Source organism: Xenopus laevis, chromosome 4L (genome assembly GCF_017654675.1).
Source record: "Xenopus laevis strain J_2021 chromosome 4L, Xenopus_laevis_v10.1, whole genome shotgun sequence".
Classification (NCBI taxonomy): domain Eukaryota; kingdom Metazoa; phylum Chordata; class Amphibia; order Anura; family Pipidae; genus Xenopus; species Xenopus laevis.
Window position 1 is genome coordinate 69,743,896 of NC_054377.1, and position 13,756 is coordinate 69,757,651.

Consider the following 13,756-nt stretch of genomic DNA (forward strand, 5'->3'; position numbering starts at 1 on the left):
ATCATTGTGACTGGATCACAGTTTCATACCTGTGTGAGTTTCACTTGAATAATTCAATGGAACCATTGTGATAGGTTGTTGATGACTGTTAAGCCAGTGATCCCCAACCATGTGGCTCACCAACCCCTTGGATGTTGCTCCCAGTGTCCTCAAAGGCAGTGCTTATTTTTGAATTCCTGGTTTGGAGGCAAGTTTTGGCTGTATAAAAACCATGTGTACTGGCAAACAGACACACCTATATGCTGCCAGTCCACATAAGAGCAACCAATAGCCAATCGCAACCCATTATTGACAACCTAGGAACATTTGTCATGCTTTTGTTGCTCTTCAACTTTTCTTTACATTTGAGTGTGGCTCACGGGTAAAAAAAGTTGGAGATCCCAGCCTTAAAGGAACAGTTCAGTGCAAAAAAATAAAAACTGGGAAAATAGATAGGCTGTGCAAAATAAAAAAAATGTTTCTGATATAGTGCCTGGTAACCAATCAGTGGAAACCAAGAGAAATGCAAAGCAGGAAGTAGTGTTCTGGCTATTTTGTTAGCCATCCAGTCACTCCAGCATTTTTAGATGACATTTTTGGCTAACTAACTATATTTAAAACATCTTTTACTTTGCACAGTCTATCTATTTACCCAGTTTTTATTTATAAACTAAGCAGTTACTTTAAGTGTTTAAGTGCAAGGGAATTCCCTTTCACTCAATTAAACTGAAGTGGGGAAACATTTTCAAGAATACTACTTGCTTTAGACTTAATTCTACTAGATATTGGTTCATGTTCTGTTTCTGGACTGCTGCTGTAAATATATTGTAACATACAGCAGGTTGGATCTCTCAAACACCTTTCAAGTTACAAGCACAGACTATTCTGTATTCACCACGCCACGTAAGAATAGCAAATAAATTTTAAAATTTCAAAACCATACCTTAAAATAAACTGCTTAGAATAGGATAGAAAATCCTAATTGATACCTGACCCTAAAAGATTGCAACCATTGATTTTTAACATTTCATAGACTATATCTGCTTTGTTCCTACTTGCACTATTATGAGTTAAAGCTTACACCAGTATTGACTCAGTAGTGTGAGTGTAAACACTTATAATCCCACATGCAACTTCAATAAAAACCATTGAGTAGTTGGTCCACATGCACTCCCATAAAGAATTCAAAATCCTTGAAAGTATTCTGGGGAAAAGTTAGGCACATGGTCAAGCAGTTTGGAACATTTGTACCATAGTGTCCCATCTGTTTGAGCATGTATAGCACCATGAGAGGCAGTTTAAACAGACCATCATGTGATTGATTCTCTTGATCACAGTCACATTGATCATGGGGAAGACAAGAGAAGATATAGGTCTCTCTCACTTCCACTCAAACCAGCTACTTGTTCATCTGTATGGAAGGCCACACCTTTCATTGGCTCATGTACCTTAGCATGTATGTGTGCCCTTGGTTTGTGTGTGAGCATAGGATCCAGGGGAATGGCCTTCAGTATTTTCTTTTTTATGAAAACGCTTTATCTAGATGAAATGGTGTTTTATACATGGGCAGTTTTATGTGATATACATTTTATAGAGACCTGCAACATTCAGCTCTTTAACTGCATCTGCAATTTTGTAGCAGATACAGTTAATGTAAACTAAATCCCTGAAAAATGTAGGTCTATCACATAAAACAGACCAAAACCATTTTCTTAAAATATACCCTTTTAGTAGTATGTACCATTGGGTAATCCTAAATAAAAAACTTTTAAGAACTAAGGGCCTTCCCCTGATTCACAGTGCACACATACATGTTAAATCACATTAAAGGCAAACTATACCCCCAAACAATGAAGGTCTCTTTAAAAAGATATTGCATACAACAGCTCATATGTAAAACCCTGCTTCATGTAAATAAACCATTTTCATAATTATATACTTTTCTAGCAGTATGTGCCATTGGGTAATCATAAATAGAAAATTGCCATTTTAAATCATTTTAATCCATTTTAAAAAATAAGGGCTGCCCCCCCCTGGGATCGTATGATTCACTGTGCACACAAACATACATGTTAGGTCACATGAGCCAATTAACAGTTGTGTCTTTTTCTTCAACACTTCTTCCTGTTACAGTTAGAGTTGAAGTATTTCTGGTCAGGTGATCTCTGAGGCAGCACACAGACCATCATGAAATGGTGGCTCAAGGCAAGAGATGTAAAAGGGCAAGATTTACTTTGGTAAGAATCTTACCAAACTGGTCTATATAATTAATATGCCACTTAATACGATGTAAACTATCTGTTGCTTAAGTATTCATTTTGGGGGTATAGTTTTCCTTTAATGGACAAAGTTCTGTCTTTTACTCTCACACTTCTTCCTGTTACAGTCAGAGTTGCAGTATTTCTGGTCAGGTGATCTCTGAGGCAGCACAGAGAATAATTAATCAAATGGTGGCTCAAGGCAAGCAATGTAAAAGGGCAATATTTATTGATATCTATATTACAGTTTGGTAAGATTCTTTATATAAAGAAATAGTACAAATATGGAGGGCTATCATATTGGAACATTACAATTACCATAGAGGAATAGTAAAAGTATAGAGGGGAATACCAGGAATGCATTGTAAAATACTGAAGGGCTACCATAAAGGAATAGATTTTCAATACAATGTCATTATCTTTGAACATATTTGCACGGAGGAGATAATTATTCCGACTTTTCTAGAAGGCAGTCTGCAGACAGAAGTTGTTTCATGTCACCCTAAGTGCTAATCGGTTAAGTACTGTTGCTGAGCTTTTAATGAGATCTTTTTATCAAAAATCTGACAGGTTGTTAAATGGATCGTTAAAATAAATTCAATTTTTACTGTCATGAAAATGTGTAATTCTATTTTAGCACTCCTGCTCATTTAGCCAATATTTTATCATGACATGCTTTTGCTACGGATATTACTCACAGCTACTTAAAGTAATGGAAGGTAAAGGCAGTTTTACTGGTCTTACTCATATTTTCTTTGTTATTTAGTAACTATCACCTACCCACTGTCAACTCTTCACCACATTATATTTAAGAGGTATATGTGGTTTGTGGAATTAAAGACTCATGTTTGCCATACTAACTACACTCATAATGCCCGGGAAAAGCAAACAGTTTGGATGCTCATGGGCTATCCAACTATAAATATTGGTTTTACTTTTTAACTGTCAATGACGTATATGCTACATAGAGAAAGCCAGCAATGTACAGTCTACTCTTCCAAATTCATGTGGGGCTACTGCTTCTGATAGCAGGGCCGGGCCAAGGGGTAGGCAGAGTAGGCACGTGTCTAGGGCGCAAAGCTGGGGGGGTGCCAGGCACGTACCTCCTCTGTTGCCTACTCCATGTCTGGTCCCCTCTGTGCCTGACTCTGGTTTTTACATCTTTTTTGCGCTCCTGCGCATGCGTGTGAATCCAGGCTTGCGTCAATTTGCGCATGCGCACGGTTGCGCCAATTTGCGCATGCACAGGATCTCAAAAAGAAGTAAAAACCACAGTCTTTCTTGCGGATTCGTACGCGAGCGCCACCTTACACATGCGCACTCACACTTAGCCGGCGCCGCATCTGCCGGCTTTCCTTGGGCGCCTGTGCGGCACGGCCCGGTCTGATAGCATTTACAAACAGACAACAAGAAAGGGCTGCATGAGGTAGGAGCCAAAAAGAAGAAAAGCAGTTTCTTGAAGGGGCAACTCAACATGAGTTCAATGAACAGGGCTTGTTCTAAACTTGTTCTAAACATACCTTTTGGGGTTTTTTTTTTAAATGATTAAAATCTATAGTTTTTGCTATACCTTGAGCTAAAGGGAACCAACAGAAAAACTGAAGTTACTCCATGTTTGGTCCTTTACACAACACTACAGAGAATATAAAGTGAAACCTCAATTTTATATACCCCCAGCAATATGTAATGCATAATGTATCTCTCTGATTATACATTTTCCAGTATCTTTTTTCCTGGTCCTTTGAAATATTTAAAATGAGGGTTCTACTGTACATTCAAATCAGTCCCTGCCCCAGTGGAGCTTACAGTCTTAAGTCTAAGGCAAAAAGCAGAGATTCATACTCTTATACAAACTGCTAAAGTGTCCAACAATAAAAATGGCACTGCTTACCAAAATAGAATGTTACAGGAACTTCAAAATAGATGTTTTTATTCAATGGGAAGGAAAGAATATATATGTGGTGTCGGAGCACAAGTGAGCTGGAAATGCAAAAGCATTTGATGGTCTGGCAGTAAATGCAGGGCTTCACTGGAAATACATGGGTAATTCAGCTAAGTAGAGAAAATCCATTATATCCAGAGGCTAGGTGCCAGAGCAGAACGTTTCAGCCCAGACCATGATTTTTTACACTAGATGCTCTATAAATGCATTCAAACACTACCCAATGCTATAAATATGAAATATAAAAGAAACACGAGAATCCAAGCTGATCTGAGCATCTTGAAATGTAACAAGACATAATACAACATGCAACACTGGCAATCTACCTGCTAAACACGTATTGGTAGGCTGATGTTTTTTTAGGAAATTATATATATATATATATATATATATATATATATATATATATATATATATATATATATATATATATATATATATATATATATATATATATATATATATATATATATATATATATATAGGTTATTAAGGAAAGAAGGAGACCCTAGTAAAAAAAAAAAACACCTTACCTGCTTGGAGCAAAGATGTTGGCATTGTCAAGGCTGGAGTCAGGAGCAGAAGGAAGAGTTCCTGTTTTGAAAGGAAACAAAAAAGTAATGTAAATGTATAGACTCCGGATTAATACAAATACATGACTACCGCAAAGTAAAAACATATGCTGTGCCTGAAACCAACATGCAACGTTTATAGAATGAAAGTAATGATAGGAAAGGTTTTGGCCACTTTCTATTTGTCTAAGGGGTGTTATTCCTGCTACGCAGGTATATTTTCCAGTCATAGGGTATTAGTTCAGTCTTAGCCAATACTATATTTAGACCCATGGCACAATGCCATTACTTGTATCAGCTATCAAAATGCCCTTAACTCACCAAAGGATGCTTTCCTTTGAGTACAATGAGTACATATGGGGTGTTACATTTTATCCAGTAATCATAGGTGCATCACTATTCAATGCTGTAAAAGTAGCAAGACCATATAGAGCTAATCCTAACTAACCATGGGTAAATGCCCCTCTTTGCAATTTCCTGCAGGTAAGCAAGTTCACTGTAATAGGTTATATTTGTGGTGATCTCAATGTTATCCTATGGAAAGTCTGTGGGCAACAAATCTTACCATGTGCCATCACCATTTACTCTTACACAAAAAGGTAAACAGGAGTCAAATGCCATTCTCATGGCTCTCTACAGAACAATAGAATTAAATCCCGTTTCATATAAAAATTGACAGTTCTTACCAAGAAATAGTTTATTAATGTTGCCCATTGCAATCAATCAGATATTTTCTAACTTGTAGGTGACTGTTGAAATCTAATTGCTGATCACCAATTATGTTTTTCTTCAATGTTTTACACAGCATGATAGGTAGGTCTCTGGTAGGAACTTCCAAATTGGCCAAGTGGGGTGGGCAGTCCATGTGTGCCCTGCCTAGGTATCCAGCTAAACTGTGGTTCTTTTCCCTCCTAAGCAATTTCTACTTTAACTGGTTGACCCGTATCTGGAGTGATATCACTTCCACTTTGGCGTGGTGACTTCCACTTTCGGTGATAAGTAACCCTTTGCAGGTGAGTTCAGGTGGGGTGCTGGGTCAGCGATTGCGGGTCTGTCGACCGGACCTGTGAAGGATGCTAATGCAGAGCAGACTTATAAACAAGAAAAATAACTAAAGCCTTAGAGCAGGGATCCCCAACCAGTAGCCTGTGAGCAACATGTTGCTCTCCAACCCCTTGGATGTTGCTCACAGTGGCCTCAAAGCAGGAGCTTATTTGAGGCAAGTTTTAGTTGCATAAAAACCAGATGCACTGCCAAACAGAGCCTCAATGTATGTTTGGCATTTGGCATTCCAGGAACATTTTCAAGCTAGTGTTGCTCCTCAACTCCTTTTACTTCTGAATGTTGCTCACGAGTTCTAAAGGTTGGGGATCCCTGCTTTAGAGGTTTCAGGTTGCAATGGGGGGGAAAGAAATCTTCTATTCTATACTCGCACCTAAAGTCAACCCCCGACCCACTGAGCTTCAGAAGATCTACTATAGTTTATATAAATCAGCTGCCTAGCCATGGGGGCAGCCTTGCAACGCTGAAAAGGAGAAAAGTCACACAAACAGCAGTTAACGGATAAGCTCTGTGGTACACAATGGAATTCTCCAGAACTTATCTGTTATCTACTGTATATCCTGCAATGGAATTGCTGCCCCATGGCTACACAGCAGCTTTTTTATATAAACTAACTATAGTACTCTTTCTGAAGCAAACAGAACGGTCTTACCTTAACACCTAACCCTAAGAGATTGCATAGCTGAGAACAGGTTGTGAAAGCATTAAAGGAAAACTGCACAGCTAGAATGAATACTTAAATCCTAAATCTAGAGCAGCTGGATTTCATTGAGCTGAGCAAACATTGAAGACATTTCACTTCACTTCTTCCGTTCAATTGACTGGTAAAGGAAATCCTTATATGAGAAACTTGTTGATGCTATATAAATAATGATGTCTATAGTTAGACCTTATAATAAAAGTTAAGCATGCATTGGCCGGGAATCGAACCCGGGCCTCCCGCGTGGCAGGCGAGAATTCTACCACTGAACCACCAATGCCTGTGTGAAAAGAAGCAGAAACTTTTCTTCACAAACAGAGCAGCTTAGGTTTCGAATTCCTGATGATGTGGCAGAACAGAAGTTTAGGCATGTAACAGCTGTGTACATCATCCAGACTGATGTTCACTGAAGGAAAAACAGAAATGCATTGGTGGTTCAGTGGTAGAATTCTCGCCTGCCACGCGGGAGGCCCGGGTTCGATTCCCGGCCAATGCAAAGAAAATTTTTCTCAAGTTTACAGTTTTACTAAAATTAGCACATTTATCACACTTATATAAAACAAACATAAAAGTTTCTCATATAAGGATTTCCTTTACCAGTCAATTGAACGGATAGTAAAAAAATAGTAAATAAATAACCAGACCAAATTTAAAGTGAGATGAGAATATCACCTTTACCCTAACTCTAAGTATATAAATTGGCAGTATATATACGTAAATGCAACTTGGACAAAAAGAAGTACATTAAATAGGACTTAGTGTTCTGCCTATTATGGTTTACTTTTGTTGTTTAATGCAAGAAATAGCAGAAACCATAGATATTTCCTAATAAAACCAATAGGCAGATACTATGTTTAACACAATCCCTATTCAATCAGCTCAAGCTGTATATTCAGGGTCAGAATGCCCTGCAGGGGCCCACTTACAGCACACAACTATGGTGTCTCCTTACTGATGGCCCCGCTGCTGAACTGGATCTGAACCGTAATTTGCATATTTAAATTAGGAAAAAAAGGGGCAAAGAGAACTGCACACTGAGCTAGCTGGTAAAAATTTTTACTTCTCTGTTTGTGTCACAAAAAGTCACGTGATTTTATGGATTTGATGCGGCCGGGCACCTGGATTTGACCAAATATGAATCCTGCTGAAAAAGGCCAAATCTTGGCCGAATCCTGGATTCGGTTGCATCCCCAGTGCAGATCCAGTGCAGATCCAGTGACGTCACTGGCATGCTGAACCCAACCCGGCTTTGAGAGTTCAGGAGCATGCATGCCTGGATCTGCACACACATCCAAACCCTGTGTGGATGTAGCCTAGGGCCTCACAGGTCATTAATCTGCCACTGTCATCAAAACTTAATATATCTTACACTAAAAGTGTCAAAACTAGGAATCAGCTTTCCACTGATCCACTGGTACCATGTCAGGTGATAGGGAGTCTGAAGATCATAAACAGTGCCCTGGCTGAAATTGAACTAAATGCCCCCCTAAGTACTTAATAGTCTACCAGGGCTCATGCCTCATTCACATTAACTTTGTTGGAGCATTGTACACTGTATCCCGTGTTAGTCAATGAGCCATCTGTACAACAAAAGAGTGGGTCCTGTAACTATGACTCTTCTATTGCATATACTAAAGAGAAGCAATCATTATGCATATTTGCTTTTTTTTTTTTAGAGTCTACTGTAACCAAAACATACTATTTTTCATGGAGCCACATTTTAAAACCTCATCTTTTTATTATAGATAGGGGAAAAAGACACAAGGGTCAGGCTCTGATATTGCAATATACTACTTTTTGCACTGCTAAAATTGTTGCACTGGTCAGGAATCAAACCCAAAAATTTTGAATCCTATACTCGCACCTAAAATCAAGCCCACACCACTGTAATAGAAAATGGAGTTAAATAAAACTGCATTGGCCGGGAATCGAACCTATATAAATAAATGATGATGTCCATAGTAAGACTTAATAAAAGTTACACATGCATTGGCCGGGAATCGAACCCGGGCCTCCCGCGTGGCAGGCGAGAATTCTACCACTGAACCACCAATGCCTGTGTGCAGCAAACAGGAGAAACTTTCCTCCACAAACAGTACAGCATAGGTTTAACATTCTTGATGATGTGGCAGAACAGAAGTTTAGGTATGCAACAGCTACACATCATCCAGACAGAGGTTCCTTGAAAAAGTAAATGTAAATGCATTGGTGGTTCAGTGGTAGAATTCTCGCCTGCCACGCGGGAGGCCCGGGTTCGATTCCCGGCCAATGCATGCATAACTTTTATTATAAGGTCTAACTATGCACATCATCATTTATTTATATAGCATCAGCAAGTTTCTCATATAAATCTATGTATCTCTTACTACTTAAGAAACAGTTTTGGTTTCCCATTTCGCTGTTCTCCAAGTCCTACCCCTCAGAAGCCATATTCCAATATCTTGCACTGATGAGATCTAACAAGATCGAAACAGGCTGTCTGCAAGTTTGGATAAATGGCTCTGAACCATTAGTCTGTATATGTGCTATAAACCAGCAGTTCTGGATGCATAGTTGGCCAAAGGGACATAAAGGAGTGATTTGCATGTCTCCTCCCATGGTGCCTTATGGGAGAATTAAAACTCTTATTTTGGTATCTGGGCAGTGCTGTGTGTATGGCATGAGACAAGTAAATACCTTTTGATTTCAGAAGGCTTCACTTTGCTTGTACTTAAGAAACAAGATGAGATACCTAAAGTTAAACAGATCATGCTTCATGTCAGGGCCTTTAAGACACTCCCTATAGAGCGATGTTGGCACAATATAAATACATATTAATAATAATATAGAGGGATAACAGCTGATGTATAGAGAGGAGCACAGAAATGAAGGGCTCTGAAAGACAGGATAAGAATTTTAAGAATACATTTTTTTTATATTTCTTTGTATGTGTGGATTACTTGGATAGTTAACAACAAGTGTTGTAAATTTAATGTCAATAGCTCCATTAGAAAAATATTTACGGAGAAAAACGTTGACGTGCTCAATACTTCATCCATCCACTTCATTACTGGTCATCCAGTAAAAGTAAATCTAGAGTAACTGGACTTGCCGAGTAATCATTGAAGATATTTCAATACTCATCTGAGGAGCTTCTTCAGTTCAACTGTCTGGTACGAAAAGGCCTTAGTGTATAAACCCTTCTAATAATCCAATCACAATGGTTAGCGACACACTGGTACAATGGTTAGCAAAAACTGGTACACCTGAAGGATCCAACACCAAAACAAAAACAAAGCAATGTGGTATATGCAGTCCAGTGTAGCGAGGAGTGCACAGATCTATACATTGGGTAGATGGAACAACTGCTCCCCAAGTGAATGGCTCAGCATAGGAGGGCAAACTCTACAGGGCAAAACTCAGCTGTACGGACACTCCTTTGAATGTTTATATTTTGGACAGAGAAGACCGCTGGTTTGAATGAGGTGTGAAAGATGCCATTCGTGTTAAAGGGATACTATCATGGGAAAAAAATTTTTTTTCAAAATGAATCAATTAATAGTGCTGCTCCAGCAGAGTTCTGCACTGAAATCCATTTCTCAAAAGAGCAAACAGGTTTTTTTTATATTCAATTTTGAAATCTGACATGTGGCTAGACATATTGGGGCTCATTTATCAACACTGGGCAAATTTGCCCATGGGCAGTTACCTATAGCAACCAATCAGTGAGTAGCTTTTTGAAACCAGCTGCAAGTAGAACAATGAATGCAGCAATCTGATTGGTTGCCATGGGTTACTGCCCATGGGCAAATTTGCCCAATATTGATAAATGAGCCTCATTGTCAATTTCCCAGCTGCCCCAAGTCATGTGACTTGTGCTCTGATAAATTTCAACCACTCTTTACTGTTGTACTGCAAGTTGGAGTGATATCACCCTCTCCCTTTCCCCCCCCCCAGCAGCCAAACAAAAGAACAATGGGAAGGTAACCAGATTACAGCTCCCTAACACAAGATAACAGCTGCCTGGTAGATCTAAGAACGACACTCGATAGTAAAAACCCATGTCTAACTGAGACACATTCAGTTACATTGAGGGCTATTCCACACGGGCGAGGCATTTTCAGGCGACTGTTGAAAAGCGCATCGCCTCGTGTGGTTAGCACAGGCGTTTTTACATAGGCGCCCATACAAAACTGTCGCCTGCGCCGGTCGCGGCGACTGTCGCGGCGCTTTGTCGCGGCGACCGCAAACGCGTCGCTATCTCCCCGTGTGGACTAGCAATGAGAAGGAAAAACAGCAGCCTGCCAGAAAGCATTTCTCTCCTAAAGTGCAGGCACAAGTCACATGACCAGGGGCAGCTGGGAAATTGACAAAATGTCTAGCCCCATGTCAGATTTCAAAATTGAATATAAAAAAAATCTGTTTGCTCTTTTGAGAAATGGATTTTAGTGCAGAATTCTGCTGGAGTAGCACTATTAACTGATGCGTTTTGAGAAAAACATGTTTTCCGATAACAGGATCCCTAAAGTAGAGAAAAAATCCCTAAACAGAGACGGGGGGCCTTCAACACCTCCTGTGTGCAACATACAATTCAGTTTTAACACCTTTCACAAAACTTCACACCACCATTCATGCAACTCTCACAAGTAACACCTGTCCCTTGAGTTGCATTATACATAGGTAATTCTATCAGAGTAACTACACCGCATTCACAACCTCTGTGAGTTGTCCCCTCTCTGGATAGTTACATTGCACCACTGTGATTGGATTATTGGAAGAGTATATATATGCCAAGGATTTCCCTTACCAGTCAGTTGAACTGAAGAAGCTGCTCGGATGAGTAGTGAAACGTCTTCAATGTTTGCTCAGCAAGTCTAGTTGCTCTAGATTTAGGATATATATTATCTATTGGGGGTACAATGTTGACACTTTCTCAACTTGTTCTCAGCTATGGAATCTCTTAAAGGAACACTTACATCAAAAAATAAAAATGTTCTAAATGGCAATATAATGTAAAGTTGCCCTGCACTGGCAAGACCGGTGTGTTTGCTTCAGAAAGACTACTATAGTTTATATAAACAAGCTGCTGTGTAGCCATGGGGGCAGCCATTCAAGTGCAGGATACGCAGTAGATAACAGAGAAGTTCTGGAGAATTCCATTGTGTACCATAGAGCTGATCAGTTATCTACTGGTAAAACTGATCTTTTTGCTTCGGAAACACTACTATAGTTCATATAAACAAGCTGCTGTGTACAGGCCCGGATTTGTGGCGAGGCCACATAGGCCCGGGCCTAAGGCGGCACATTTTTGGTGACAGCATGCCGCCCAGCCGCTCTGTGGGGAGCCTGTGCTCCCCAGTGCTCGCACGCGCCAGCGCGTGGTAGTGCGGGCGGGCGCTAGGACCACGCTGAGCGCACGGTCTAGGGGCACCCGCACAGCGAATCCGGCGCTGGCTGTGTAGCTATGTCGCAAATTGAAAAAAAAGCTATATGACACTGTGACAGGTTAAATAGTGGATAACAGATAACATTATGTTCTACAGAGCTTATCTGCTATCTGCTGTGTAACTGGAGCTTTTTCACCTTTGAACGGCTGCCCCCATTGCTACACAGCAGCTTATTTTTATATAAACATTAGTAGTCTTTCTGAAGCAAACACTGCAGTTTTACTAGTGCAGGGCAACACTACATTATATGTATATGATCTTAAAACAATTAATTTTTTTTTTCCTTTAAGCCATACAATTACACAGCAGAGAACAGTCTATTGCAGAGTGTGTAAAAAATCCGGTTTCATATTACCTGACTGATAATGAAAACTGTAAAATATGTAGCCACACTTGGGTGGCCAAACTGCACTAATCTGCATAATCACTGCATAAATAGAATGATCATCCAATATATACCCCTCAGATGCACCAACTATGACAGGGTTAAGCGAAAAATAAAAAAAAAAGTGTGATTTGGAGAAAAAATTCACGGACTATACAAGCCAATGCCTCTTAAAACGTCTAAAAACCCTTTGCATTGGCCGGGAATCGAACCCGGGCCTCCCGCGTGGCAGGCGAGAATTCTACCACTGAACCACCAATGCCTGTGTGAAAAGAAGCAGAAACTTTTCTTCACAAACAGAGCAGCTTAGGTTTCAAATTCCTGATGATGTGGCAGAACAGAAGTTAAGGTATGTAACAGCTGTGTACATCATCCAGACAGACGTTCATTGAACAAGAAAACAGAAATGCATTGGTGGTTCAGTGGTAGAATTCTCGCCTGCCACGCGGGAGGCCCGGGTTCGATTCCCGGCCAATGCAACATTATTTTATGTTACCTCCAACATTTTAGGGGAATTGTTTTCTTTTAACCAAAAAGCACTGGCTATCAAGATGGCCTAAAAGTATAACATTCAACAATAGAATTTGTGATTAAAGCTGGCCATATGTAGCAATATCAGGTTGTTTGCTGAGGTCTCCAAACCAGTAGATCTGTGACACATTTGGCCAGCACACATTAGGCCATATTGGGATAATCAGATTGTTGATCCATCATACAGTGAGTCCATGAAAACCCATCAGAAGAAGAATACTTCAACATTGAAAGATTCAAACTTAACTGAAAAATATCTGTCCCATTTTTAGCCACATATCGGTTGGGCAGGCCATTCTGATGGCCCCAGACATGGACCAAAATGCTGCCAACTTCTGGAGAAGTCAAAGTAATTGATGTTTTTGGACTGTGTATGGCCAGTTAAAGGTAACTAGACACCCAAAACATTTCAGGTCTCCATACAATCTAATAGAATGTGTCATTTAATAATCCCAAACAGACAAACTTCCATTTTAATTACTAAGCTCCAACCTTGCTTGCACACAAACCAAATGCACACATACAGGCTAGGTTACATGAGCCAATGGATGGACAGGTTTCTGTATTTTACTCCCCGCTTTCTTTTACAGTTAGACCTGCAGTATTTCCTTTCAGGTGATCTACAAGGAAACACACAGACCATTAAAAATATGGTAGCCCATGGTAAAAGATTTAAACGGGCAATATTTAATATATATATATATATATATATATATATATATATATATATACTGTTCAAATGACCAGCAACTCCAGGGATTTCAGTGAAAAAATTCTTGTATTAAGATAAGTGCAGTTACAGCCAACGTGACGTTTCGGTCCACTCAGGGACCTTTCTCAAGGCAACTCCACCCTACACCCATAGGGGTATAAGTAGCCAATAGTGATAGATCAATTAAGG

General features: G+C 39.7%; 1 protein-coding gene and 6 non-coding genes across 7 annotated transcripts in view; 3 read left to right on the top strand and 4 right to left on the bottom strand.

The window, feature by feature from the left end:
• vac14.L (Vac14 homolog L homeolog) overlaps nucleotides 1-13,756 on the bottom strand; it is a 76,756-nt gene that overhangs the window by 34,875 nt on the left and 28,125 nt on the right. The window contains 1 exon segment of the mRNA NM_001094022.1: nucleotides 4,713-4,773. Within this exon segment, the coding sequence (NP_001087491.1) occupies nucleotides 4,713-4,773 (61 nt within the window).
• Nucleotides 6,723-6,793, bottom strand: trnag-gcc. Its single transcript has one exon. It is a non-coding gene; the product is annotated as a tRNA-Gly (tRNA).
• Nucleotides 6,939-7,009, top strand: trnag-gcc. The gene has a single exon. It is a non-coding gene; the product is annotated as a tRNA-Gly (tRNA).
• trnag-gcc lies at nucleotides 8,499-8,569 on the bottom strand. The gene has a single exon. It is a non-coding gene; the product is annotated as a tRNA-Gly (tRNA).
• trnag-gcc lies at nucleotides 8,716-8,786 on the top strand. Its single transcript has one exon. It is a non-coding gene; the product is annotated as a tRNA-Gly (tRNA).
• Nucleotides 12,516-12,586, bottom strand: trnag-gcc. The gene has a single exon. It is a non-coding gene; the product is annotated as a tRNA-Gly (tRNA).
• trnag-gcc lies at nucleotides 12,733-12,803 on the top strand. Its single transcript has one exon. It is a non-coding gene; the product is annotated as a tRNA-Gly (tRNA).